General features: G+C 37.8%; 1 protein-coding gene across 1 annotated transcript in view; it reads left to right on the top strand.

Annotated features, from left to right (window-relative positions):
• The window catches only part of SPINK5 (serine peptidase inhibitor Kazal type 5), an 83179-nt gene that overhangs the window by 50036 nt on the left and 15442 nt on the right, over positions 1-17701 (top strand). The window contains exons 18-31 of the mRNA XM_061149451.1: positions 811-895; positions 1746-1873; positions 2471-2534; positions 4964-5091; positions 6592-6688; positions 8163-8290; positions 9936-10008; positions 10982-11109; positions 11260-11338; positions 13906-14033; positions 14835-14907; positions 15610-15699; positions 15809-15936; positions 16830-16929. Coding sequence (XP_061005434.1) covers positions 811-895; positions 1746-1873; positions 2471-2534; positions 4964-5091; positions 6592-6688; positions 8163-8290; positions 9936-10008; positions 10982-11109; positions 11260-11338; positions 13906-14033; positions 14835-14907; positions 15610-15699; positions 15809-15936; positions 16830-16929 — 1429 coding nt within the window. The remainder of the gene's footprint in view (positions 1-810; positions 896-1745; positions 1874-2470; positions 2535-4963; positions 5092-6591; positions 6689-8162; positions 8291-9935; positions 10009-10981; positions 11110-11259; positions 11339-13905; positions 14034-14834; positions 14908-15609; positions 15700-15808; positions 15937-16829; positions 16930-17701) is intronic.

Raw genomic sequence — 17701 nt, forward strand, 5'->3', positions numbered from 1 at the left:
TTCACATGTTTTGGTCTAATATAAGTATATTCACATAGTTCCTTAGAGGAGAGATTAACAGAGGCAGCCGGTAGATTAAACAGTGCCTGAGATTCAAGAAACCAGGGCTCTCCTCTCACATGCTGGATATGCTAGTGCCGTATTAATGACTATACTAGATGTGATATATGCTAAGGATTTTTCCAGTTCTGATAATGGTACATGTCAGTAGAAAATAGCTAGAATGCCAAAATCTTAGGCTTATGATTTCCCCCAAAATATCAGCGGTCAAATCTTCTTGGACTTGAATCATTATTATACTCTAAAACTTGAATTCAAAATTGAATATTAATCCATTAAAATAATTAAATTATTAAATTTATTAAATAAATTAATAAATTTAAATAAATTTAATTTTATAGTGAGACATGGTTTATTTTGATTATGGGTCCATCATTGGATTGTATCACTCCTTAGTCTCATCACTATAATTGTAATTATTTAGATAGCAATTTTGAAAAATCAAGGCAACTGTTGCTCTTTTTCAGATCATTGAAGTCACTGACTGATAGAAAAAAGTCCACCCAAGGGTCACATGCTGATAAAAAAAAAAATACTAGTTTTGTATTTTTAAGGGCAATTGTTAACTGCTGAAGTTATCTGCATTATTGGGCAAAGTATTAGCATCTCTTGATTGGATAAATTTGTACTGAAGACTGAATCTGATTTTTGGTCTGGAAAACTCTCATTCCTTCTTAAAATATATTGCCAAAGAGAATGGAAAACTGAAATCTAGTTTGTATCTTCTTTTTTTTTTTTTTTTAATTGCAGCAGACTTGAAGAAGAGAAGAAAAACGTTGGCAAGGAAGAAAAGGAGAAAGCTGAGACTGAGAAAGTTAAGAGAGAAGCAGTAGAGGTAACTGTTTCAGGTTCTTAGAGCCGTGTGAACACCCCATTCTCTCTGGGCAACGGGGAGACAGACCCCATGTACTAGTTTTTTTATGGTTTCTCTGAAAAAATTACCAGAAACTTACTGGCTTAAAACATCATAAACTTATGATTTTATGATTGTTTAGGTTATAACTCTGACATGGACCCAAGCGACTAAATCACAGGGCTGGCAGGGCTGTGTTCCTTTCTGGAATCTACAGGAAGGCCTGTCTCTCTGCTTTTTCTAGCTTCTAGAGGCCTTTCATGTGCTTTGGGTCTGGACTTTTCCCATCATCCTTAAACACTGCATTTCTAGTTGTTCTCCTGTAGGTACAGCTCCCTCTCACTGTGCAGTCTTAACTCGTCCAGTTTTAAGGTTTGACCCTTGTGATTTCATTGGGCACACTAAGATAATCCATGATAATATCTCCATCTCTAGGTCCTTAACTTATTCACATCTGCAAAGTCCCCTTTGCTCTCTAACATATTCACAGGTCCTGGATATCAAGACTTGGACAGATTTCGGGTCAGGAGCTAATATTCTGCCAATCACAAACTGCTTTATGAAAGGGACAATAAATTACTGTTTTTAATCTTTCACAGTGCCTAGCCCAGAATAATATTTGAATTAAGTTAAAGGTTTTCAAATGAGATAAGTGACAGTAATCTTATATTCTCAGCATCTGAAAAGTGTCTTGTTTAGTATTGACCTCTGCGTCACCATCTTGATGCATCCATTATGTTTGGAGCATTATATCCTAGTTTTCAAAGGGGTAACATAGAGGAAGTGTTTAGTATTTCATTACCTGATGCTTAACTCCTCCCTCATTTGGCAGGAGCTGTGCAGTGAATATCGTAACTACATGAGGAATGGACAACTTCCGTGCACCAGAGAGAACGACCCCATTGAGGGCCCTGATGGGAAAATCCACGGCAACACTTGCTCCATGTGTGAGGCCTTCTTGTGAGTAGGCTGCGGTCACTGCTTCTCCTAAGTGCCGGAGAGGACAGGCCTGTGGTGGGCGAGAGAGAGCATGTTGAAGGCTTCCTTTCTGAGGCTGACAATGAAGGCGACCTTTTCACTGAGTTTGGGGATTTACTATTGCAAAGCTGTCTACTTAGTGCATTTCTTTGTAGTGTTCTCAGTGTTCTGAAAGGTACTTGAATTGCTTGTTATTAAAGGGGGACCGTGTACTAAGGGGAAATTCCCCCAGAGTTAATGGCATACAAGGATTGGCCATTTTTGTTCTGCGTACATACTATCATGAATAATCCAAAGATGTAATCATTGGGTGCTAACACATTGAAAGTACCCTATCATCTCATCAATTTTTTAAGTATCCTCATTGCTTCCTGGGAAGAAGGACCACATCTTTGTTTTCCAAAAGAAGTAGAGCAGTGAAAATTCATTTACTGCTTGGCCACAACACCTGTGTCTTTAGGTAACACTAAAAATAAGAGGTGTAGAAGTAATGGAATATATCTATCTAGAGAGATCCCCTTTAGGATAATATATATTGGGTATTAGGAATGGATTGATCCCCCTGCCTTTCTCTTACAGCCGGCAAGAAGCAAAAGAAAAAGCGGCAGCTAAATCCAGAAAAGCTAAGAGAGAAGCTGAAAAGGTAGTTATCCTGGAAGCTTCATACCACAATGAAGCTTTGTAGTTTCTCTTTAAAAATAACTCATGGGATCACTGAAGGCCTATGTACGAGAACTCGAGGTTCAGTTAGTCCAGGGGTTGATAAAATTTTCTTAAAGAGTAAGACACTAGATATTTTAGATTGCGACTATTTGGTCTCTGTCATGACTACTCAACTCTACTACTGTAGCTCTAAAGCAGCCATGGATAATATGCAAATACGTGGGCATTTATTTTGCATAAATAAAAATTTCCAGCAACTTTTTATTTATACAAAAAGGTGGTGGGCCAGGTTTTGCTCACAGGCCATAGTCTGCAAACTTCTAATTTACTCCTTCGCCCTATTTTTAAATGAAGATTTAAAATCCAGAGAGAGGAAGAACTTGCGTACAAAGGTAGTGACAGTATTGGTATCAGAATCTTGAAAAACGGGAACGACAGAATTCAAACTTGGACTTCACGTAGCATTACTTCTATACAACATGGAGCTTTGGATGAACACATTTGGTCAAACCAGGAGTGTCCCTTGCTTTCATTATTTCTGGGGACAGCATTTGGGCAAAAATTAGAGCAACATTCCCAAATAATATTTTCTTGGTTCCAAAAGGACTGATTCCAGGTAGATTTTTCCAGGTTTGTGGTCATTTCCTTGCCCCCATCAAAAACTATTGATGTTAAAAATAATCTCTAATGAAATATCACTTGCAATTCTGAATGATTTGGTTTGTTTTACAACTGTATTTCCCACAACTGAGAATCTGAATTTTTAAAATATTAGCTCATATGCTTTCCTTTTCAACATCAACAGGAGACTAGTCTTGAGCATCAGATGATTTCTCATTTTACATTAGCTACTACCAACAAACTATCCTCTCATATTCTTTTGCTAAATATGACCAGTTAGGGAATCTGGCAGTGAACCTTGCAGCAGAGCTAGGAAAAGCTCACTCTTGTCTTTACTGAGTTTTGACTTGAACTAAAAGATACAGAAAAAAATACAAAGTCAATCTTACTTGCCATCAGTAATCAATTATATGATCTTAAGTATTTGCTTATTCTATCTCAATTCCTCATAAATTTACTGAGTACTTCTGAGATGTCAGTCATTGTAGATATGTGTAGAAATATATTATCTCACATTATTGTCATAACAATTCAGCACATGTACTGAATACTTAATATTGGCAATTATTATTTTAACTGTGTGGAATTAATATTATTTTCATTTTATAGAAGAGGCAGTTGAGGCACAGATAGGGTAAGACCCCTCCTCACCCAAGGTCTCTGGGCAACAGATTAGAATTCTAACCAACATTATTAAATAGCCGTCAACACATTGGGTTTGTCTGGACACACCTGGAATATCATGCTAAATTCTTTAGGAAAGGGAAAGAAATCAGAATGAGAAATGGTGCAAATGACTGAAAAAGACTGGAACAGAATGACTGAAGTAGCTGGGGGTGCTTTGCTATGGGAGAAGGACAAGAGGACTTTCTCCAGATATTTGAAGGACTCTGTGTGGAAGAAGAAAAATATCCTCAGTTTTTCTGAGGGAAGTAAGATATGTTGACTTTGCTTACTGGTTTGAAGGAACATACTCATCCTATTTGCAATGACATCTTCAAAAAATAAAACCCTACGAATAAGGATCCTATAGGAATGATTAGAGTTCCTTTCCAAGATCCTCCTAAGTAGCACATGGCTAATTTGTGGGAATGATCTAATAGAAATTCTGGAATTTGTAGCTCAGTTGATAAAGAATCTGCCTACAGTGTAGAAGACCCGGGTTCGATCCCTGGGTTGGGATGATCCCCTGGAGAAGGAAATGGCAACCCACTCCAGTATCCTTGCCTGGAAAATCTCATGGACAGAGGAGCCTGGTGGGCTGCAGTCCATGGGGTCCCAAAGAGTTGGGCACGACTGAGTGACTAACACTAATGAACTCCTTATCACTACAGGTGTTCCAGTGCAAATTACACAACTTATTGGCAGGTGTGACATAAAGGGGATTATCAAGTGAACTTCCAAGTTCTACCTAAACCTTAATTCTTAAAAATTCTATGCTATATACAGTGTTCTTATTGCATTATAATATAATAGAGATAGACAATAAAGTCTTGATTAAGAACTGTATCCAATCCTCTGAGAACCCAGTTTTTTAAGAGATTCTTGCTTATGTGTGACTGCCAGGTTCAGTCTGGACTTGAAAGTTAAATCTCATGGAAAATAAAACAGGAACCTCTTTTTAAGTCCTGTGCTCTTTGTAGGAATTGAACAAAACAACTGCCAGAAAGAAACATTCATAGGTCATTTTCATTTTCCTTTTTTTTACCCCAGGAAGCACTTAGTAGGGACCCAGCAGAGTTATTTTCAAGAAAATACTCAAGGTCTTGCCTTTTCTCCTCCTTTAAGGATGCATGCAGTGAATTTCGGAGCCTTCTTCAAAATGGAAATCTTTTCTGCACTCGAGAAAATGACCCTGTGCGTGGCCCAGACGGCAAGACCCACGGCAACAAGTGTGCCATGTGCAAAGCAGTCTTGTGAGTGTGCAGATGAAGTCCATGCTGCGGGTGGCAGAGCCGGGAGGATAATATATAGTGTTGGTCCTTTCCTCACATGTATTGTAAAAGCAACAAATGATCACGTGTAAATCATTTTAGGGCGACTCTTTCTTTACAGAGGCTCAGATTCACAATTCTAGAAACAGATGACCAAGCTTTTACACTACATTCTCCATTAGCTCTGGGGCACTGCCTCACAGTGGATCACACCATCTTTCTTGGTAAAATTCTAAGTCCTTTGCTGTCAGGTGGATCCCTTCTTTGGATTATTTTGTAATCCCCATTGGAAAGAACGCACAGATCTTACTATCAATCTAACTCATCTACCTACATTTAAAAAAAAAATCACATTTTTAGGATAAAGATAGCTATTTACATAAGGTTTGGAAGTACATCTGAAATATTTGTCATTTAACAGTCATTTGCTGAACATCTAGAATGTTTAAGTGTATGATGGTTATAGAAAGATGAATGAAATAGTATTACCAGAAATGATATAGTTCAGTAAGGATTAGACATGGGAATAAATTAATATAATACAAAGGAGTAATTGCTAAATGAAAAATGATGTATGCAATGTGTTATGGTAGTTCAGGAAAGGGAGAGTTAATAGAAAGTTTTATGGAGGGATAAAACTGGATCTGGTAATTTGGATAATATGTGAACAGTACAGGAAGGAATGAGGATAAAACACGGAACAGCATAGGTAAAATCTAAAATTAAGGAAGGTGTAGTATGTACATAAAAGAGCAAGTCATGTTAGTTAGAACTTACCCACTTCACCAGCTTTGAATGCCAGATCATGGATTTTGAAGTCAATTCTATATATAGTGGCAAGCTGCTAAAATTTTTCAGCTAGGAAAGTGGCATAAATGTGGTTCCTTTTTGGAAGATTCATGTTAGCAAGTAAAAAGAAAAGCAAGGTACCAAAATTCAGAATGCTGTTGGTGGTAGTAGGGAATTACAGTAATCCAGCAGGAGGTAACTAGAGCACAGAGCTAGAATAGAAGGTGAGTACATCAACATGGGAGACACAGGAAAGTGAAACCAATGTAAACAGCTATGTGAGCTAAAGAAGAGGGAGCAGTTAGGGATGGCTCAGCATTTTGTTCTTTCTGAAGAAGAAAGAACACATTTGGTAGAGGAGATAATTATATTGGGACCTCTTTAATATGAGGTATTTGAGAGAAATCCCTCTGGAGATTTACATGAGCATTTACAAAATGCTAATTAATTACTCACCAAGTCTTGCTTGTGGTTCCGTAAACGCTGGTTTTCTTCAAGAGTCTTCCAGGCAAAAGAATGCAACATAATGCATTTTTCTATTTTCAAAGAAGAGGGCCTGCAATGTAACAGATGTTCAATAAATGCTGGTGAATTCTATAAAAATCTAATTGGGTCATAGGATGAGAAACTCATAGAAATGCATTCCACTCTCTGTAATCTATTATTCCCTACCTCCCACCTTCTAATTTTCAGCCAGAAAGAAGATGAAGAAAGAAAGAGAAAAGAAGAGGAAGATCAGCGGAATGCTGCGGGCCACGGCTCCAGTGGTGGTGGACGAGGGAAAGCTAAGGTGAGAGCCGCCTCTGAGTTCCACAACCAGAGTGGGCTCAACTCAGTGGCCCTGGGGCCATGGCAGAGCCTGTGGTCAAGGGCTATGAGCGTACACAGTGCTGAGCTGGAGAGCATCCTTGGAAGGACAGGGGACTTCCCCCTTATGATTGCAGAGTAATATCCAAGCAATTTTTAGTTTCTCTAGGGCTCACTCTGACTTCTCTGAACTTGAAAATAATTAACATGATGTCCTGATCCCAGTCTCCTGACTCCAATTTCTATCATCTAGCTTTGAAGCCAATACATGATCCTAGGAGAGTAAGTGGCATAAATGTAATGATGTTCCACATCCTGTGCTCTTCAGTTCCTTTCATTATGTTCTCTTTCTGACTGGAGCCACTTTTTGGAGGTATATTTGCTATTGTTCCAAGACAGGATAATGTGGTGAAAGGGCATAGGTTTTTGAGTCAGATAGTTTGGGGTATGATCCTACCTTTGCCACCTGGACTTGCAAAGCATCAAATAAATCACTTCATCTCACTCAACTCTATATTTTCTCTTACTTAGCAGTACTCTTATAGGGATACAGTAACTTAGGCAAGTGTTGGCACATTTCCTGAGACGTTTTAAAAGTCACTATGACAATGTTGCACACAAGCCCACTCCTCAGGCATGTGAACACAACTGCTAAGATCACAGACACCTTGTCTTTAGCCGTATGACCTTGTCACAGCCATTTTATCTCTAGTCATATGACCTGGGGATGTCAAGACTCTCTCTGCCTCCAGATCTGACATAGGCCCAGTGTTTGCCTTTGAAAAATTTTGGCTTTTCTGTTTGTGCATATTTTCTCCTGTAGGAGGTTGAGTTCTTACTCTCAAGTATAGACTTGTTAAGACCCTTTGTTTATCTTGTCTATAATTTACTCAAGCCTGACTTCTTTGACATTTTGCATGATTTTATGCTTTCTCCTAGCCCTTCTTTCTCTCTCCTATCTACATTAGAGGTCAGCAATTTTTTTTTTCTTTTCTGTAAAAGGGTAAATAGCAAATATTTTAAGCATTGCGGGTTACACAGGTTCTGTTATAACTATTCAACTCTGCCACATCTATGGGAAATCAGCCATAAATAATACTTAAATGAAGGAGTGAAGGTGTGTTTCAAGTTTTATATATTAAACTTCCTATATAAGAACAGATAGCACGACAGATTAGTGCTGTAGGCTATAGTCTGCTGACCCTGATCTATGCAATTAAATCCCAGCCAGCTTTATAATTTCCTTGTGTTAAACCTTAAAAGCAACATTACCCATGACAGCTGACCTCTTAGAATATGGATGATTCCAGCCCCTCTTCTGTTGACAGCAATCCTAGGTGTGACATGCTGTGTAAGAGGAGATAGATAAGAACTTCTGACTCAGATTATTTAATAAACTTAATAAACATACAACAGACCAAGTCATCCAGGAGGCCTGCTCTCTTCTCCTTTTTCAGGACCAATGTGCTGAGTATCGGGAAAAAATGAAAGATGGAAAACTCAGCTGCACTCGCGAGAGTGACCCTGTCCGTGATGCAGATGGCAAATCATACAACAACAAGTGTGCCATGTGTAAAGAGATATTGTAAGTACTTTTCTCAACCTGCTTGTCTAAAAGATAGCCACATATTCCTCCTGAATTAATGGCTGTTTCTCATTTGCCTGTAGTTTCTTTCATAAAAATTACCCTTTCTGTTAATTCTCAAATATTATCTCCTTCTCTTGCATCCCCTAAGGAACAATGAGCCCAAGCAAGGGCAGCTAACCAGTGGCTGATTCCTACTCTATTTTGTGTCATAATTCTGTGAACTGTAAGCCACTGGAGATTTTTGATCAGATCCGTGACTGTAAATTGAATTCCACCAGACTGAATCATTACAGGTAGTCTCTTTTTCCTAGTATTTTGTTAAGGTTTCATGACTTTGTATTTGTTTGAATCTTCAGGATACAGTGACTACCACTTCCCTATTTTTAATTGAAGGATAATTGCTTTACAGTATTTTATAGGTTTCTACAAAACATCAACAACAATCAGCCATAGGTTTACCCATGTCCCCTTTCATTTGAATATTCTTCCCACCTCCCTCCCCTCTAGGTTGTTTGAAAGAAATGAAACTCAAATTGAGCCCCAGTTTGAGTTTCCTGAGTCATATAACAACCTATTTCTTATATATGAAAACAGAGCTCCCTAAAATACACACACACATATATTCATGTTATATATATTCATACACATTCCTTTTAAGCATAAAGCCAAATGAAACTTTGAAAGAGATATACATGTACCAGAGTTCTGTATGATTTGGATCAGAATCACCTGGGTTATTAAAAGTCAGATAACTGAATCTCAGTGTAGACCCTGTCAGTAAAACTGTTGGGATTGACAGTGAATCTGATTTTTAAAATCTCACAGGTGATTCTTAATGTACATGAAAAATTAGGAACCACTAGCATAAATATTTTATCAGAAAGGTAAAAGATTAAAGAAAACCCCCCAAAACCATAATCCTAAGGTACTTCCTGTATCACTTGTCTTCTATCTTGGGATCCAACGGTAACCCAGATAAATTGAAATATTAGTGCTCGTCACTCAGTCATGTCCAACTCTTTGTGACCCCATGGACTGTAGCCCACCAGGCTCCTCTGCTCATGGAATTCTCCAGGCAAGAATACTGGAGTGGATTGCCATTTCCTTCTCCAGGAGATCTTGCCAACCCAGGGATCAAACCTGGGTCTCCTGCATTGCAGGCAGATTCTTTACCATCTGAGCCACCAGGGAAGCTTAGACTGACCTACAAATCAAGGAACAAGAATGGTGAATTGGTAAGGAATTAAAACTACAACTTATGACCAAAAGGTAAAAGAACCGAGGAAGCTGGACTTGGAGATCTGAAGCTTGCTTTTAAATATCTAAAGGATTAATATCAGGAAGAGATAATGGATTTAGCAGGCTTGTTCCATGCTTTCCTGAGGATGTGAAGTTAGGATGAAAGCTACAGGGAGATTAATTTGGACTACATAAAGGAGACTTTGAGATTAACTCAGTTGATCTTGCTAGAATAGCTATCTTGTAATGGGGAGCTTCTTAATACCCAAGGTAACTGTCCATCTCTGAGAGATGCAGAGAGATTCTCTATGAAGAAGGTGGATTAGGATACATAAACTCTCAGGCCTCTTCCAAACCTGGGTATGTGTTAACAACATGACGACTGAACTCTTTTCTTTTTTAGGCAAAGAGAAGCAGAGGGAAAAAACAAGCAATCTGACTACAGATCAAATGGGACTGATTCAGCATCAGGAAAGGTGAATTATTAACTAGGTTTTGGCAAGAATGGTCTTTCTGTAAGTCATTACTTGACTATCAAAAATGTGGAAAGAGCATGCCAGGGTTGCCAGTCAAGATCTTGTGCTTAGAAGCTCAGAAGTCATCATGAATGTGAATATCACTGATAACTTGTTCAATGTGGAAATTTAACACCAAATGGAAATCTTCCAGCCTAACACTTTATAAAACACTTTTATAAAGAGTAGTTTAATTATCTCAATAGCCTGGTCAACTAAGATTTTCCCAATCTCATTTTATAGATGGGGAAAATGAGGTTTGGCTGCTATAACAAATTATTACCAACAGTAGCTGAAAACAACCCTGATTCAGCATCATACATTTCTGGAGTTCAGAAGTCCTAAACGGGTCTTACTATGTTAAAGCCAAGGTGTCAGAGAAAGTCTGCTTTCCTTGGTGGAGGTTCTGGGGAAGTTCTTTTTCTTTGCCTTTTGTTTTTTTTAACTTCTAGAAGCGCCTGCATTCTTTGGTTTGTGGTCATCTTTAAAATCAGCAGGGGCCAGTAGATTTTTTTTTTTTTTTAATGTTGTATCATTCTGACTCTGGTTTTCCTGCCTTCCTGTTTCACTCATAACGATCTTTTTGATTACACTGGGCCCACCCAATAATCCAGGATAATCTTCCCATTCTTAAAGTAACCTGGTTATAAAGCCACCTAACCTTGCTGTGGGGAGGCTCTACACTGGACCACAGAGGTATCCAAGTGATCATTTCTGGAATATATAGCCTTACTTGGCAAGCAGGAATTAAGGTTGATGATGGAATTCATCTTCAGAAATTACCACTTGGACATGTCTGTGGTCCAGTAAAGAGCCTCCCACAGCAAGATTAGGTGGCTGCCCAATTCCTGAGTCAAAAGCTTCAAAATTTTCAAGATCAGTCAAATACTATGTGAAAATAGCCATTTCTAATATAATTTTTCCTTCTTTTCAGGATGTATGCGATGAGTTTAGAAGTCAAATGAAGAATGGAAAGCTTATTTGTACCCGAGAAAGTGACCCTGTACGTGGTTCAGATGGCAAGACACATGGTAACAAATGTGCTATGTGTAAGGAAAAGCTGTGAGTATTTTTCAAAAATTAGCTTTTAATTGTTGAGTCTTAAAGTAAATAATCACTCATCCGTTCAAGACAACAATTTTTTTTTTTAGAGCATACCTGAGGTGTTTGTTCATTTTCGTTGAAATGTTTCTTCTCATTTTTCTCTTCAAGGGAAAGGGAAGCAGCTGAAAAAAAAAAGGAAGAGGAGGAATACTTGAGAAACAAAACCGGAAAGGACAATGAAAAACAGGTAATATACGTTAGACATATCTTGTGCTCAATTGCTGTCACATCTGACTCTCTGCAACCTCATGGACTGCAGCCCTCCAGGCTCCTCTGTCTATGGGATTTCCCAGGCAAAAATAGTGGAGTGGGTTGCCATTTTCTTCTCCAGGGGATGGATCTTCCCAACTCAGGAATCAAACCCACATCTCTTGCATCTCCTGAACTGGCAGGTGGATTCTTTACCGTTAGTGCCACCTGAGCATGCTTATACTTTAATTTGCATGAGAGATTGCAAGCTTAGTTTATTCAACAAATAAACAGAATGCATATTATAGAATACATACTCTGTCCCAGATGTTGTGAACATGATGATAAACAAGAAAGACATGATCAGATATTCAAAGAAATAGCATGGAACTTGGCCTAAGAGCAACTCTGTTGCAGTTACCACACATTATAGGAACAATGGCAATTTTCAAATTATTGTTATTATCAACTTGATCCCCCCCCCGAAGTTTGAAAACAATTATGCAAATAGGTGCCAAATTTACAAACAAGAAAAGGATCAAAAGCTTGGAGCTCCAGATGGTAAATTCTTGACTTGGTACTCTAGTGCCATCTTGTGTTCAACTTGGGGTTTTAAAAATAAGGTTCAATGCTTTAAAACACCAGCACATAGACACACTGCAACCTCTTCTAATCCATCTAGGGACTGAGAAAACTAAAAAGTGAAATTTCCCCAGGAAAGTTTTCCCATTAAAGAGGAAACTTTTTAATAGTTTTATACTGACTAAACAAAATGAAACAGTAGTGGAAATGGTCATTTTTGAAAAATATATTGGGAATATCTGTTACCCATATGTTGGTAGATCAATGGCTTTGAGAAAATACTTTATTGTACAAGTTCCAATGATCTCTACTGGACATCTATTCTAGATTGGTCAATTTCTTTCAGGTTTAAAAATATCTATTTTAGGAATTTCAAACAAGGGAAAAAACTATGTGTACATACAGAAAATACCCAGATATTTTTTGTGCCTGTGGCAAAAAGAAAGCTGCAGTCTTATCTACAAATGCAAACTAAAATAAGCTTTACAAAGTACATGCAACATCATATTTAAATCTGCCCACAGATTTAAATCTGCGCCCATCATATCTGCCCACAATCAATGCAGTAGGTGGTGGTGTTCCAATTTTACAGTTGAGGAAAAAACTCAGAGAAGTTAACTACCCACAGTTAACAAATAGAAGAGCTAGAGATTTGCACCCAAAGAGGAAAGGCTGCAATATACTCACATGGGTGCTATCACAGACACAGATATATGTGGCATTTTAGGTACCTGGAAGAGGAAAAAAAATTCTAGCAAATTTAAAAATGATGGCTATGAGACATTTCATATGTTGATTAGGTATTCAATTCCAGAGAATAGTTAAAATGCTACTAAACAGAGAAAAGTAGGTCTGGAGTTGTTCATAGTACCACAATTTAAAGAAAGGTAACTCCAACTTAGGTTATTGGTAGTATTTTTAAAGATAATCTTCCCATATACTGTAGCTCTTTGGGCTTAAAAAAAAGTTTAAGACAAACTTCTATGGATGTTCAAAAATTTCAACAGGAGTCAAACCCTGTGGGCCCAGTTCCGTTGCCTGCTTTTTAAGGTTCTTAGTTTTCAATGAGTAAAGAAGGCAGCTAGCTCCATGTTCTTAGAGATGTACCAGGAGTCTTATCTTCTACCGTGTAAAGGCAAAGAAGGCAAGGAATCTATAGCCTAGTTATTAATAGGTTTCTGACCTCTGTTTCAACACTGATTTTAATTACTTAATATCTGTGAACTTTTTTCCTCTCATCTGTAAAATGGGGATAATGTGTGCTTATCTTATAGATTTTTTAATGACAACCAAAAGAAATCCATTACCCCACACAACAAAATGCTAAGAATATAATACAGATTTGATGAAACAATTTTAAAAAATGTTGTTCTTGAGGAACAAAGCTAAAACTGTAGGTGTTTATATGCCGCCTTGCCAAAGGATGTCTTTCATTCCAGGGCTTTTTAATGTGTGAAGTAATGTGTTGAGGTGCAGTGCAACAGGTTTGGGGTTCAACCCCATGAAACTATATAAAAATGGCACAGGCTGCCTTAGGTGGTAGTGAAATTCCACTGGGGCCGACAAGTATTTGAAAGGGATGCTGTGGAGAGGATTCAGACTTCTTAAGCAGATACTGAACATAGTGCCCGTAAAATGGATCCCCAACTCCCGGGATCTAATGCCTGATGATCTGAGGTGGAGCTAATGTAATAATAATAGAAATAAAGTGCACAATAGATGTAATGTGCTTGAATCATCCCAAAACCATCCCCTGAGCCCCAGTCCATGGAAAAATCGTCTTCCACAAACTCTTTCCTGGTGCCAAAGAGGTTGGGAACCGCTGCTTTAAAATACATTTCATCTCTAAAATTTAATTTTCTCTAGATTTTTATTTTCCTTAAGAGTTAGGAGTTTACATATAACCAACCAATCATATTTTCTGTTTTAAAGATCAGATAATTGTAGAAACATCTCTTTTTTTGTTGTTGTTCTTACTGGCAGGATCAGTGTCATGAATTCCGGAACATGGTGAGAGATGGAAAGCTTATTTGTACCAAAGAAAACAACCCTGTTCGAGGCCCATATGGCAAGATGCATGCCAACAAGTGTGCTATGTGTCAGAGCATCTTGTGAGTAGAGAGGTTTATGAATCAGTTTGATATGCTGTATCTGCTTCCCAGAAATCAGTTCCTTTTGATTTAAAGCTTATGGTGTTTGGCATCACACATTAAAAATATATACTAATAGCTCCTCAGTTTAGAAGAGGACAGTAAGTTTCCAAAGCACTTCCATAAGAAATTTCTATTTTGAATATTATGAGAAGCACAGTCCTACCACGAGCAGCTGGGGTAGGCGAGGACCCTGTTGTATCATGCCAACATCACTGACCTTCAAAGAGGAAGCATCTCAGATAAGGGACATGGGGCAGACCCGTTCACCCTGCAGAGCCTCGGTTCCTCCTGTATATAAAGAGAATAATAACTACACAATAGAGTTTTGGTAGGGATTCAAGGAGAAAATATTTTTAAAATGTTTATAAACTTTAAAGCATAATAGCAATATAAAGAACAATGAATACAGGAGAGTTTTATTGTAATTCAGTAAGAAAATAAAAAGGAGAAATGAAGCAACTCTTTACCTGACAGTCATAAATAACCCTATTAGGAAAAAATGTAATGACCCTTCAGATGTATATCACTCTAGATGATAGTATAGAAACTGGGTTTATGAAAGTTGATAGCAGTGTCACAAATATATTATGAAACCCCCAGTGATCAGAACTTATTTGTTTAAAAAGTATCTTATGTATTTTTTAAATACTAGAAAACCATGTTAGATATTCTAATGTTTAGAATTAAGGAAATATTTGGTTAAACAATTCAATAATAACTCTGGAAAAACTACTCTATCCCTTTCATAAAATTTTTCAGTGAGCGAGAAGCTAAAGAAAGAAAAAAGAATGAAGAAGAAAGATCAAGAGCCAAGCCCTCAAATGATGCAAAGGTTATTTTTTAAGATACGAAGATAACTATTTTACTTATCATCCTCAGATTCTTGTCTTCGCCTTCACTTTTTGGATAATAAAGTTGCTAATCTTCTGCTTCAAAGAAAATTGATTTTGCCAATATTGTCATGTTGGGTTATAATAAGATTTATCTCCTGGCTTTGAAGTTTAATGTTTTTTCTCAATTTTATAGAGAATTCTCCTGCAGTGTGTATTGATTATTGCTTTGGTCTCTCCTGTTTGGGAGAATTGTGGACTGAAAAATAGTGGGTAAAATTCTTTACCACCTCAACTGCATGCTTATGTCTGACACTTTAAATGTGAAATGAGGTTTCATGTTGCTTGTTGACACTGATTTTTAACAATTTATGTAAAATAAACTAGTCTCAAAGTCTCTCTTTTAGCGTCTCTCCTTGATGCCTTTCCCATTTTCTCCAGAGGGTCTTCTGAGCATCAGTGAATCAATAGTGCACGTGCATGATGCTGCCTTTTCTATTTGCTTTTCAAGATCACAAAGAAGACATCTTCAATCAGTCTTTTACCAGTGATAATGACATTCATAGAGTTAGACAACTGTGGGATTGTCCTCTGGTCAAGAGTGTATCTCCCGTGAAAAGTAGAGGAAACGAAAGCTTGATGGAAAGGGCGAGCAAGACGAGGAGCTCTTTCAAGTATTGTTTTATGTTTCCCTATATTTCCAGGACCAGTGCAGAGAGGTTCAGAATGAAGCGGAGGATGGGAAGTTGAGAGAGTCTGGGCATTCCTTGGCCTCCATTGCCAGGATAAGTGCAGTGAGTCTGAGACCAGAGCCAAGAGAGGAATTCCTAAAACCAAGTTTAAGAAAGTAACTAAGTCACAAAGGGAAAAAGCCATGCCCACTTCCCTTTTCTTATTTTCTAGGATGAGTGCAGTAACTTTCGGCAGCATGTGAGGAATGACAAGCTCATGTGCACGAGAGAGAATGACCCTGTTCTTGGTGCTGATGGAAAGTTATACAAAAACAAGTGCTACATGTGCAGACGTATCTTGTGAGTAACAGGACCCTGTACCCCCTCAGCTAGTGAGGGGACTGCATTTTTAGAGACTGTTGATTAAATACTCATGTGCTCATGAATCCATGCGGGCTTTAAACCAAGTCTTTAGATGCAAAAACGCTTTTAAGTTGACAACACCCGGGACAGGAGAAAGAACACTTGGACTTGAAGACAGGAAATCCAGATGGAAGTTCTAATCATGATATTTACTAGCTATGTCACTTAAAAAAATGTTTTCCAACCCTCAGTATCATAGTTACAAGAAATTATTCCAAATTTGTTCTACAACTAGATCACACTTAACAGAGGTCTTACACACACACATACACACACAGATTAGTACTTCAAAATAAGAGTCTCCAAGGCTAAGGAATTTGTTTTTTAGAAAGGGTTTCTAGTTTATTCTGATGAACAACTATATTTGGGGACCTATGGACATGATGGATGATGATGGTTCTGAAAAAAGCACTATGAACACAACAGTTATTATATATATAACATATATATATATATATATATATATTAGCTCCTCATAGTACATCCCTTGAGGAAGGAATTACCAAAACTATCATCTTTTTATGGGACTTCCCTGGTGGCTCAGATGGTAATGACTCCACCTGCAATGCAGGAGTTTGATCCCTGGGTCAGGAAGATCCCCTGGAGAAAGGAATACTCTAAACAACTTGTCCAAGGTCACACATCTGTTAAGTGAAGGGAGTGCCAAGCCAGCTCCCAGCTGTGTACTTTTCTTAACATGTCTTCCTGGACACTTTCTCATTCAAAGTTCTGTGGTTCCATCATATTTTATTAGAAATGTTTAACTTCCAACTAGAAATTACAGGAGCCAGTCTTTGTGGATGTAAATTTACTTTTGTCTTCTTTTCTAGTGAAAAAGAAGCTTTGGAAAGGATAAGACTTGAAGAAAAACCATCCCATTTTAGATCTTCTGAAGAGGAAGACAGCTCAGAGTCTTCCATTTCTTCTCTGGTAAGAACTGCTGTTTCTAAAAAGTTACTTATTAACTTAATTTACTCATTCTGGAGATGGGGGGGGGGGGGGCCCGTGCTGTTGCCACTTGCCCTCTATAAACCTCATTTCCTGTAAAGGCCTAGGAAAGACTGATTCAGTACAGCCTCAAGTCCTTTGGAGGAATCCATGGAGTTCATGCTTAGTAAGAGTCTCAAGATTACTCACTGGTGCATTATTCTGTGCTCTTTGAGATTATTAGTCTTGCTCTAAATGAATTTATTTTGAAATTTTAAAAAGTGGGTGTACAATGCATGTAACTTCTGGCACATGCAGTCAAATAAGTAGTTAGGAGTCTCAACCCTATAATTTCAGCAGACCAGAAAGGCTCCTCACCCAACCCCTTCCTACTCCCCCTCCAAACCTAGTCCTTTTCCCAATAACCTGGAAATTGACACTGAACATATTTATACATATTATACATTTAAAAGAAGTATAAAATGACATACTTATATTTACATTGACCCTATTTGGGATTGCTTTTTTAGAGCTTTGTCAAGGTCAGGAGTAGAAAGAAGAAGATATAAGAGCATGAAGTATATTCATTCACAATGGGCAATCTCAAATTGGTCCCTAGAAAGGAGACTTTAGCACCTAGTCTGATGACCCAAAAAGAAGAAAGAAAGGTATCTAACATGAATTTTATCTAATTATTTCCCCAAATCAAGTATAATAACGGATGCGTTACACTAACAAAATACTAATTACATATTTCTAGTAAATCAGACTAGGG

This window comes from Dama dama, chromosome 9, assembly GCF_033118175.1.
Source record: "Dama dama isolate Ldn47 chromosome 9, ASM3311817v1, whole genome shotgun sequence".
Lineage (NCBI taxonomy): Eukaryota > Metazoa > Chordata > Mammalia > Artiodactyla > Cervidae > Dama > Dama dama.